The sequence below is a fragment of the Cebus imitator genome, unplaced genomic scaffold (genome assembly GCF_001604975.1).
Source record: "Cebus imitator isolate Cc_AM_T3 unplaced genomic scaffold, Cebus_imitator-1.0 Scaffold111, whole genome shotgun sequence".
NCBI classification, from domain to species: domain Eukaryota; kingdom Metazoa; phylum Chordata; class Mammalia; order Primates; family Cebidae; genus Cebus; species Cebus imitator.
Window position 1 is genome coordinate 3,374,717 of NW_016107426.1, and position 12,084 is coordinate 3,386,800.

Sequence of the window (12,084 nt, forward strand, 5' to 3'; positions counted from 1 at the left end):
AAAAAAAAAAAAAAAAAAAAAAAAAAATTTCTAAAGAGCTATCCTATCCTATGAATGAAAACTAGGATTGCAGGTTGAAAGCTTCAGGGATCAGATTTTGGCTCAATCTAAGAAAAAATTTCTGATATTCAGAACTGTCCTACAAGCCAAGATTAGAAACTGGTGGTCCACAGCCACATTCACATGCAGGCATATTTTGTTGGTGTGCAGTGTGTATGTGTTTTTTAATGTATTTAACCTTCTATTGGGGAGTGTGCCTGTTTTCACAGCTTGCACCATTCTCTGTGCTCTTAGCCCCATGTCACTCCTGTTTAACTTGCCTGTCCTTGAAGTAGGGTTGTCAGATTTAGCAAACAAAAATACAGAATACAGTTAAATTTGCATTTTAGACAAATGACAATTTCTTAGTGTAAGTATGTCCCATGTAATACTTGGGACATACTTACACTATATTTATTTTTCTATCCCAATATTTGGAAGTTTTAGATGGAAGCCTCTGATGTTGCATTTTGAGACAGTGAGCTCCATATATGGGAATATTAAGAGACTTGTCTTAGAGAAATTCTTGAGATGGAAACAGGGCTAAAATGGTTTAAGGATGTCCTTGCTTTATTTTATTGAGATCCCCTATTTCAGAGTGATATAACCATAAAAGGTAGGGGGAAGATAACTGAATTATCAGGCGCTGTTCTAGGTGTGAGTGACACACCTAGAACAGCCGAATGTTCTACCAAAAGAGCTGGGGCTGACAGATAAGGATAGAAAGTGTTTTTGACTTCTAATATCAATTTTTAGTAAAATTTCTTTTAAGCAGAAAGTTGATTGGTGTGCCTGCAGCTGGAGAAAATGATAGCAATCTCTTTCTGGACCAAGGCATGAACCAGGAGGCATGCAACACTCCAAAATAATAATCCTGCTTTTATCTGTCAAAAGCCATCTCCTACTTCTCTGAAACTGTGGTTAGTCATCCTGACACTTCTTGTTTTCCTATCCTGCTGCCAGAACTGCTTTTCTAGTTGTTTTGAACAGACTGTGGCCAACTCACCAAAGAACACGACAGCAGTAGATATGAGAAGAGACTGACACTCAGTTATCACAGCCTATTTCTTTGGCACAAAAAAACAAAAAACAAACAAACAAACAAAAAAGAACAGTGGCTCTCTGAGGTCACTTCCAGAAATTGTGCCTCTAAAACTAAGTGTCGGTAGTCCTTGGTCATCAGCTAGTCTTTTAGTGTCCTCCTGCTGGCCTCTGGGGAATTAGGATGTTTGTGTTGGATGAGACTCCAGAGAGCAATTGGCTTAACCCCCTTGTTTTGGAGATAAGGACAGGTAGCTTCGTGGTATGGTGACAAGATCCAGAGCTGATGGCTGCAGTTGGCTCACAGGCCAGAGCTCTTTGCAGCTCAGCAAATGGCTTCTCATTCCTTCTCCATTTGTCGTGTTTCCCTCCCTTACTTACACCCACTTTTTTCAGGCTCTCACTTGAAACAGACAAAATGACAAAAGGGAGGAGAAGATAAAACATGAAGAAACATATTTGGGGGCAAGTATGCACTATACACTATAGAGTATACACAGATGGAATTTAGCAATTCTAATTTGTCCTTTTGGGGAAAGCTCCTAGATGACAGGGGCTTTGCCATCTTATTTACAGATGGGTGCATTCTGCATACCCCCAGGTTCACTTGAATGCTCACTAGATACTCCTAGTCATACTGTTTCCTTTATCATTGTCCTCTTAAAGATTAAATAAAATCTCAGGGGTTACTCAGAGTTAAGTAAAACTTGATAAAACTCCATTTCAACTATTATAATGTAGGGACATTTTTAATATGTCCTTTCTTTACACAAAAAATCTAAACTTAGGGTTGACAAGTAACTAACACAGCAGTCTTTGGATCTTAAACAAGGACTTTATGTGGCTTATGGCTCCACTGTTTTCAAATAATAACGCTGCTTTCGCTGGTTTTTCTTGATGGATACTCTGTCTCCTCAACTGGACCTTCAGAGGACCCTGTCCTTTCTGCCTTTAAAATTTTTCAGGGGCTTCTACATACACTAGATGCAGAGATCTCTAGCCAATGTGTTGAATGCATGTATTAGAAATAAGAACAATGACTTTGGGAGCAGAAGTAGCCTGGAATGAATCCTGGCTCCTCCATTCACTAACTGGTGAATTCGGCAAATTTTAAATTTCTCTGTTTCCTTATTTATAAAATACAGACGAACTACTTCTCACAGGGTTGTGAAGAGAAAATGAAATAATGTAGGCACTCAATAAATGGTAGCAATTATTGCTGCGCCTGTTGAATTAATGCAAAACATAAGCAAAGGAACCACCACATGGCAGTATGATTTTCTAACCTTTTAATGCAATCTCATTTTGTTTGGCACAAAGATCTAGATTGGTAATCTGACAGATGTGTTGCTTTGTGTAACTTCCCACTGTGGCGAGCACTATAGTGCTGGTCCCTAGAAGCATTTAAGGAGAGGCGTTATAGTCAGCAGTGGGATGCATGCCAACTGTTTTATTGATGATGCCTATTTGGACCACAAGGCCAGCCAGCATTTGGGCCCCAGGAAGAATATGGCCCCGTTCATGTCATTACTCCACAATGCGGCGGAAAGACTGGACAGCTGGGGAAGCTGCTCCCCAATCGATGGGCTTCCGGTACTCCTTCTTGTCCAGGAGGTACTGCCTGCCACGGTAGTTGGGTAGCTCATAGAAAATCCAGACACCATCCAACACCTTACAGGAGTGGATCTCTCGCATGTGAAATTGCTCCATGATGGAAGGGCAATCCTCAGTGGTTTCATACATCTGACCATTAAAATCCCCTTTCTCAAAGATCTGAATCTTATACTGGCCTCCACTAGGCTGAAAAGACATAGGAGAAAATGAACAGAAACCACGATGGAAATCACCAGTAGGTCAAGAACTTAGAGAACAGTATTGTTCAGAATGTATCACCTTGAAAGCTAGATGATCTGAACTCCCATCCCACTGTGTACTGACTAAAACAGCTAACTTTCCATGAGAAAAAATTAATTATTCAAAACACTCAAGAGGCAGAGAGAGGCTGGGCTTGGTGGCTTTGGCCTGTAATCCCAGCACTTTGGGAGGCCAAGGCGGGTAGATCGCTAGGTTGGGAGTTTGAGACCAGCCTAGCCAGCATGGTGAAACCCCATCTCTACTAAAAATACAAAACTTAGCCAGGCATGGTGGCAGGCACCTATAATCCCAGCTACTTGGAAAGTTGAGTCAGGAGTATCGCTTGAACCTGGGAGGCAGAGGTTACAGTAAGCTGAGATCATGCCACTGCATTCCAGCCTGGACAAAAGAGCGAGACTTCATCTCAAAAAAAGAAAAAAGAAAAAAAAAGGCAGAGAGAGCACCCTGGAAATTAGTGTAGTCATTCTTGTAATGAACTCATCTAAGAGTTACTCAAGCTTCAGCAGCCAACAAGCAGCCATTCATTAAGAGGTAGAGAAAACTCAAGAAAATTTTCACCTAAAAGCAAAAGAGAAAGTGAACAGAGGGCGTGGGAAAGAGAGGGAGTGCGCGAATCCCCAGACTCACCAGATGAACAGCTCTGCAGGAGCTGAGGCGGTCGTTTAGGCCCATCCAACGTTGGTATTCAGGGTACTCTCCCTGGGGTAAGATGTACATGTACCCAGCAAAGTTGGGCCTTTCATAAACAGCCCAGGTGCCTCCTTCCACTTTAATGGAGTTGCAGCGACTTAGGTATGTGTGGAAATCTGCACAGTCGCAATCACAGTCATAGCGACGGCCTTGAAAATTTTTGTCTTCATAGAAAGTAATCTGAAGTAGAGGGCAAACAGAGGAAGAGCTGAGAAGCTGGGTGGCTTTATTCACAGATAAAAATTAAGAATATAATGCCTATTTTAGAAATTCCTTTCTCCTCAATTTTGAGGAAAAATATGTAGCTGCATGTTACCTTATGACATTGCTTTCTGACAGACAAGTTCAGTTGTCAACGATAGAAATGAATACTTCCTGAGGGCTGAACATGAAGCAAAACAGAAGAGTGCTCTAATGGAAGCCAGCAGTCTCAGACTCAAGTTCATTTTCTCTTCCTTTATGTTCCCAGAGCTCTCTGTACTTACCACATTATATTATAAGTTATCCATTTGTATGTCTGTCCCTCCCACCAGAATCCTAGTACGCTTTTTCCAAGGGCAAATACAAAGCCTTATTTGAGCTATCAATCCTCTGTGCCCATTACTTGACAAGACTTCAATAATTGTTTCATGAAAATGAATGACTTCTAGGTGATATGAAGATATATAGGGAAAAATAAAGCACAAACCTTAGCTTTAGAGAGTTTTAGAAGGATGTAGAGCTTTCATATATGAAAATATATCATGTTCTTTATTATTTTATTGCCAACAGAGTAGTTGCAAAGTAACAAAATGATAAGGCAAGAATGCTGTTTGCCTCAAACTCTTATCAAGTTTCTACCACAATGCCTGGGGTAAGTCTTGGATAGCACTGAGAAATACACAGCCCTGTGAAACCAGAAATAGAAAGTCTGGCCTGCAGAGCTACGTCTCCACAATTAGCCTTACCATCTTCATGGAGCCACCTCTCTGAGTTTCAGCTTCCTGTTTGAAGACTACAGCAGCCTGGAAGTCCTGGCTTTAAAACAACTCTCCAGAGTTTTTCTGGTTGAAACATGAGACAGAGTTCCTAAGAACTCCCAAGGATTCACCAAGCAGTTCCCGAAAACCACTATGAAAACTACAAATGGACTACAGAGCTTGTCCCTTGTTATTCAGTAAGTCCACAATCTCTTTTAAGATGGAGTTTCAGATCGATGCTAGGTTATAATTTAAACTGAAACCACAGGTGTCATGCTGTGGACAGTTAATTACCTGGCATTATGCCGCCACCCTGTGGCTGATTTACTTTATGGATTTAAGAGGAGAAAACTATGTGAGTCATTTCAGATGAAAGCAGCAGAGCCAGGTACTGTCTTGAGAGGATCTTTGAGCTGAGGATTGAAGGATAAGTAGGTGGTTTTCAGAGGCAAATGAAAAGGAATAAGTATGTTCAAAAGAATGAAGAAGTGAAAGAACATGGCCCATTACAGGACAATAAGTAGTTCATTAAGCCCAGTATATATTGAATATGTGGTGAAGTATTAGAGCATAAGGCCAGAAAAACGACACGAGAACCATGCTGGAATCCCTCTGGTGATTATGTGAGAGTTGTACTTAGCAGTCTGTGCTTAGAAACAGATGGCTGCTGTGGGCCAGGCGAGAGATGATGAGGGATAACCAAAAGGCAACTGCAACGTGAATGATGATGAGAAAACAGTAAAGAACTTTAGGGATTGATGACTAATTAGATGGAGGGAATGAGGAGAGGAAGAAACCAAGAATGACTCACAAAAAGACATAAAACTGCATTCTTCTCTATGCTGGGTGGTTCTTTCTAGATATTAATATACTAATAGTTATTTCCCTCCACCTTAATCTTTCCCTTCCCTTCACGTTTATCTCAATTCTTCTCTTTCCTGTTCCCTAAAAGTGTCCTTTATCCTTCCCATCCCTAAATCATCTACTTCATCTCCTTTTTCCCCTGCCCACATTTATGTGTTTCAGCAACCTTCCCATGTTAGCTCAGAACAGATTGAAATACATGGTACTTCAGCTTATGGAGGAAGAAAAAAATCCCAATACTACTACTGTTTTCTTGCGCTGTGACCTTGGACAGGGCAATGAACCTTTCTCTACAGCTCTTCATTTGCAAAACAGGATGACAGTGTCTCTTGCAGATGGGTATGTTCTGAGGGTCCAAGGGGATGTTGATAAAGTACTTAGTTTAGCCAGGTGTGGTGGCCTATGCCTGTAATCGCAGCACTTTGGAAGGCTGAGGTGGGTGGATCATGAGGTCAGGAGATCAAGACAATTCTGGCTAACACAGTGAAAGCCCGTCTCTACTAAAAATATAAAAAATTAGCTGAGCTTGGTGGCACACACCTGTAGTCACAGCTACTCGGGAGGCTGAGGCGGGCATCGCTTGAACCCAAGAGGCAGAGGGTGCAGTGAGCCGAGATCACGCACTCCAGCCTGGGTGACAGAGCGAGACTCCATCTCAAACAAATAAATAAAATATATAAATACTTAGTTTAATATCTGACTCACAATTGCCAATAAGCTTTTGCTACCATTTTCACAGGTAAAGTTAAGTGATTGGCCTAATGTCACTACCTAGTTACAAGTTAACAGGCAAGCCGGTGGGCTGCAGCGCAAAACTCCTAGTGAGTAATCTGTTGTCACTGGATTTTCCTTTGCTGTCTTTCCACCTGCACAGTTAGCTCTGTTTAACATGGCAGCATTTACTCTCTTGAACGATAAACAAGACTGAGCCTGATCCTGAGGTCTCTTCCTCGTGACGTGTGGAGAGATCTTTAGGAAAGTCAAATAACTTCTCTAAGAATGGATAGATTCTAAACTTAATTCATATGTTCTATTTGCCTTTGGGTCTTGACCAAATATTCACCAGAAAGAGCCTTTGCAAAAGATATCCTATGGGAAATGAAGTTAATAATACCATCTATTTCACTTCATAGTTTCTCACATTTACTGCCTTCTGCACATTTGTGTGACTCATTATCAATATCTGCTAAGTAAAAATATACATGATACCTGATAAGGTCACCTGATGTCCACCCTCCCAGGAGACCAGCCAACCATCCAAAAGTTGAAACAAAGCACTCATCTTGTTGCCATGGAATCATTACTGAGCTCCAAGACTAAGCTCTCCTTTCAGTGGGAGACTTTCTAAATCTCAGAGCCAGAAAATGTTGCACCTAGCCGTGCTCCATTTCTATTTGCAGAATAACCATGAAATTCATGCTATTGTCAGCTGAGAGGTTTTGACCCTTGGGCAAAACATTTTGTAGAGAAGGCTAAGAAATGTGCAGAAAGTTTTCCTAAAAACTATTACAAAATTCCTATCATTTTCAGGTTTATTTTTGGAAAAATGGCCTACTAATCCAATGCAGCAGAAAGAAAAATGTCTTGAGTATCCCAGAGGTAACGAAAACATACTTAATAAAATCCATTCCTTTTGCCAAGTCTATAACTCTTCTGATTAAACTGCTAGCAAGATAGTGGGAAAGGAAGAAGCAATGAGAAAGAGTAAGAAATCATTTACACTCTCCTTTGCCCTCGCAAGCAAACGTTATTTAACTAAATGGACAACTCAGCTATAAATAAAAAAGAATACACTATTACTGCTCTGGAAATCTTTAAAAGCAGATGTTTTCATCTAAAATGGTTGCTTTCCCTCAAGACACATGGATATTCCTCCTCTAAGGACTTTAAATTCTTTTTTAGTGGGATTTGCATGGTGTATTTTTAAGAACCTCAGAGCACTAAAGACACATTTTTCTCCCTAAACCTTCTGAATGACAAGCATGATCATTAGTTCTATTTTCCAATGGAAAAAATCAAGCACTAATAAATTATGGAATAAGTTAACAGGTACCTTCTGAGATGATGCAACAGAAGGCACACAACATTGCCTATGTAGCTTTCTTTCCAGAGATATTTATTCTGAATCTAAACATGAGGAAACAATTAGACATCTAGATTGTAAGATTTTCTAGAAGACATTTGGCCTAAGCGTTGAAAAATGTCAGTGTCTCAAGAACAACAGAAAGGGTAGGGGGACTTTTTTAGAGAGGCTAAAAAAAATAAATAAAGAGAACAAAGAGACATGACAATCAAATGCAATACATCGTTTTTGACTGGATCCTATATTAGGGGAAAAGTCCACCATGAAGCACATTTCTGGGGACAGTCTGGGGAGATTTGAATATGGTCTTAATATTAGCTATTAGATTTATGATAAATCTTGGGGACATGATAATGATACAGTGCTTGTACAGGGAAATGTCCTTGTTTTTAGGAGATACATGCCTAAATACTTAAGGCAAAAGTATAATAAAGTCTGCTACTAATTTTCAAATGGTTTAGTAAGGAGAAAGAGATGGAGATAGCAAATATGGCAAAATGTCAACATTTGGAGAATATAAGTGAAAGATATACAAATATTCAACATTTCTTTCCCATTCTTTGAGGATTCAATGGGTTTTGAAAATTTTCAAATAGCTGGGGGTAAAAATCAGGCATCAGTTTTGTCTCATCAGTGGGAGACCTAAAAAGAAAATGAAGACATATTCCCTCATTCCCAAAGCCCTACCTGAGAGATTAATTTCCAATCCAGCAACTGTGAGTCAGATATTTTAGAGGCAATTTTCTGACTGTAAAGGAGCACTTTATTTGGGGAACGAATAAAAATAATTGCTTGAATGAAGGAGATAAGTAGGACTTTATTCACCTGATTGGCCCATCCACTTTGGCCTTTCAGAACATTAATGGTTGAGGCTAAATTTCAGAAACAAAATTGACTATTAAAAGTTTTCTGCTCCATATAATCCCTATTAGCATGTCTTATTCCTATGGAGAATATTAGTTGCATAGAATATTAGTTGCTAGAAGGCAGAAATAATATTTTACACATTATTTACCTGTACAGTATTCAACATAGCACCATACATAAAGATAAACCCTCAATAAAATGTTTGGTAATTCTGTAAACAATAGAAAATATGATAAGCATTTCTCAATCTTCTGTCTCAATCCCAGTGCTCTAACCACTATCATACTCACCTCTAGGCAAAGAAGCAAAAGCTTTTCTGTGTGTTCCTTTCAATGCATCATTAAGTGAAAAGTGGGTAGGCTAAAAATCAGTATGACCATTTACTTACCTTGGTTCCAGTTTTAGACATTTTTGGTGCATAGACTGGTTTTCCCAGCGCTGAAAGAAATTCGGGAATGGCTACAGAGAGTTAGAGGCACAGTGACATTTATATGGGCTGGTTTCAAGTCAAACATTTGCTTAGTCATGAGAATAGGATCCAAAAATTGAGTCAGTCATTTAGAGGCTATTGATGGTTTCTAGAAAAAACAATCGGGATTATAAAATAAAGGAAAGCTTCAGTACCGCCTTTAATGCTTACCAAGCCCTGCTGCATTATAGACTTTGCTGAGTCAAGAAACCAAAACCCAGACAAAGTTTTAAAAATTAAAAACAAAAGAGTCCCTTTTTGCTTTTATGCTGTTTTTTTTTTGTTTTGTTTTGTTTTGTTTTTTGTTTTTAAATGGCAAGCAGCCTCTTTGAAATTCCTAATGTCCTTTTTCTTCAACAAAGCTTGTGGGAGGTAAGAGTCAGAAGACTACCTCTATTTCTGGACAGAAGTGACATGTTCTAAAAGCAACAAAACTTACATGACAACTAAATGCAATGCATGATCTTGTGTTTTGGGGGAAAAGTCACTATAAAGAACACTGCTGGGACAATCAGAAAACATTTAAATATGTACTGTAAATTAGATAATACTATTGCATCAAAATTTAACTTCTTGAATTGGATCATTGTACCATGACTAGGTAAGAGAATGTCTGTTTCTAGGACACACATGCTAACGTATAGAGAAGAAAGGTTCAAGATGTCTGGAACCTACTCTCAAAAATTGTTGAGCAAAAATAATACTGTTACATAGGGTGGTAAAGAGAACGTAGCAAAATGTTAACATGTGGTGAATCGAATCTAAATAAAGAGTATGTTAAAGTTCACTGACTTATTCTTGCAACTATTACTTAATTTTCTAAAAACAGTTTTTTTTTTTTAAAAAAAGAGCTCTAATGCACAAAAAGGATGCCATGGTATATAGAAAAGTAACTGTGGGACTCCTGAATTTGCCAAAGGTTAGCTAACTGAACACAAATTGCTACCTGCAGGTGGTCTTCTTTGCCCACAATACAGCCGTGGAACCTGTTTGGAGAACATTTTTTTGGTCCCAATACACCTCTGACTTTAGAAATGAGATTGCATTTATGTAAACTTAAAAAAAAAAAAAAAACAAATTAACTTTTCTCCATTTTTAACTTTAACTGATCAAGTATATTCTCAAAAGTCCAACTTCCTCATCCTTCTATTAACAAAACCATCCAACAAATATCTTAATAAATGGGATGTATTCTGGTCTATTCAGAAAATGCCAACTGTGCCTTGATATAAAGATTACTGAGAAAATATTAAGCTATATTCTTAGTTTTCTGAATTTTATAAACTTTAAAAAAAGTATCTATCATTTATTTCATTAACAAATAGCAATATCTAAAATACATTTCTATTACTCCAGTGTTTATTTGGTAATGCTCTGCTTCTTGAATTTCATCTTAAAATAAAAACTAAGTAAACTTCAATTAGAATTAAACATTCTGAAGGTTAATTTTTACTTTAGAAATACAAAAGACTTTTTTGATAGAATTACTAATTAAATGGCCAGAGAGCATATGAACCAATGCTTATTAGTGATCAGATTCATTTCACTCATTTGATAATTTGGTAATTTCACTCACTTTTCTTAAAGAAGTGTTTCCCAATCAAATGTAAACTTTACTTGATATGTTGAGGAACGACACTGGAAGCCTTTTCTAAAATTAAAAGTAAAGCTTGACGGTCCTAAGGGTGCCGGACCACGGCGGGGTGTGCATCGCTTGGGGTCGTGGACTGACGGCGGCCCAGAGGGCGTCCTCGGGCGGTGTCTGGATATGCGCTTTGCCTCTTCTCTGCGACAGATGCGCCAAGTCAACCCTCAGGCCTCAGGTCTCCTAAGTGATCTACGTTTAACTCAGATGCTGCTTTACTTTTTCTTAAGGAGTTTGAAGCTCTTGATTCCAAGGAAGACAACGGTCTAGGTGCTTTGCGATGGTTTGATATTTTAAATCTATGTTTTGCAGTGTCCGATTGTTACCCCTCCCTTTGCGGGGGCTATCCGTGTATATGGGTTGTGTGTGTGTATTTCTCATTGCTCTCTGCATGGTACGAGTGTGCGTACGTAGAAAGATATGCGAAGAAAAGTCATGGAGACCTTGCCTCGCTGTCATCTACGACTCCCTGGCTCTAGTCTTGGGAAAATCCAACCTTCTTATGGCTGCCTTTTCTGTAAGTTAGAAATAAGCCGTTCCTAATAAGCCTTATTTCTATTAATAAGGCTTACCTATTTTCAGGCAGAGGATAAATTACAGCTATGGAAAAGATACTGCTTAGGACAATCCGCTGGGACCAAGTTCGAAACAGAATGTGTATTTCTTTCTTTTTGAACTATAAAAATAAGCAAATAACCAAAATAAGCCAGCCATGTGTTCAAACCTAATGAGTATGTGAAATTTTTCTAGCTAGAGGGACTTTACCTTGCAGCTTTCATACTTTAAATTTTGTGAGGAAAAGAAATAATGTGAAGGATCATAAAAGCCAGAAACTCTTTAAGAGTTGTAAATTTAAAAGTTATCTGTTAGAGAAAACCTATACTACTGCCTGCCAAAGGGCATTTAGCAGTTAGATACCTCAGGTCCTGTCATTATTCAGAGTTTCATCAGATTTTTAAAATTTAAATGGGACTTCATTTGGTAAAACTATTCATGGTGTTCTGACTTTCTCTTTGCATAAATATTGGTCAAGGATGTGTGTACAGCTTCACTATGGCCAGCAAAGAATAATGCTGTTTCCTATGTAGTTTCCCCTCTCCAACAATGTATTTTATTGGCGTTTTTTATTCTCAAAGCGGATTCTATAATGTAGAGATTTTCGACAATCCTCATCTGCCCAGAGCAACATTATTTATTCAAGGACTTGTCAATAAATTGAGTTTAGACAGCAAGTCTTTTGCCTGCAAAACTTTACATTCTCAAACATGTAATTAACACAATTGTAGATCAGATCAAACACCATGTTACTATCTTAAGAACAATAGTTCAACCAACATTTCAACTTTGAAAATATTTTCTTTAAGAGCTCCTGAATTCCTCCAACTTCCCCTTCCTGAATCAAGACTGCAGAGCCTCTCAGTTACAAGCTAACAAGAATCACAGAATTAGGTGTTTTTGTTTCACTTGAGTTGTAGTTTGTTTTGGTAAGGAAATCGGACATCACTTGGGTAAAGTTTATTAACTCTTTCCTCCTTTGAGTAAATAGTGAATG

The 12,084-nt window shown here is 38.6% G+C and overlaps 1 protein-coding gene across 1 annotated transcript; it reads right to left on the reverse strand.

Annotated features, from left to right (window-relative positions):
* Positions 1-2,354: 2,354 nt before the first annotated feature.
* CRYGS (crystallin gamma S) lies at positions 2,355-8,948 on the reverse strand. Its single transcript, XM_017538418.2, has 3 exons — positions 8,807-8,948; positions 3,583-3,825; positions 2,355-2,880 (listed from the first exon to the last, which is right to left on the reverse strand). The coding sequence occupies exons 1-3, from the start codon at positions 8,825-8,827 to the stop codon at positions 2,608-2,610; spliced, it is 537 nt and encodes a 178-aa protein (XP_017393907.1). The 5' UTR covers positions 8,828-8,948; the 3' UTR covers positions 2,355-2,607.
* Between the last annotated feature and the right edge of the window lie 3,136 nt (positions 8,949-12,084).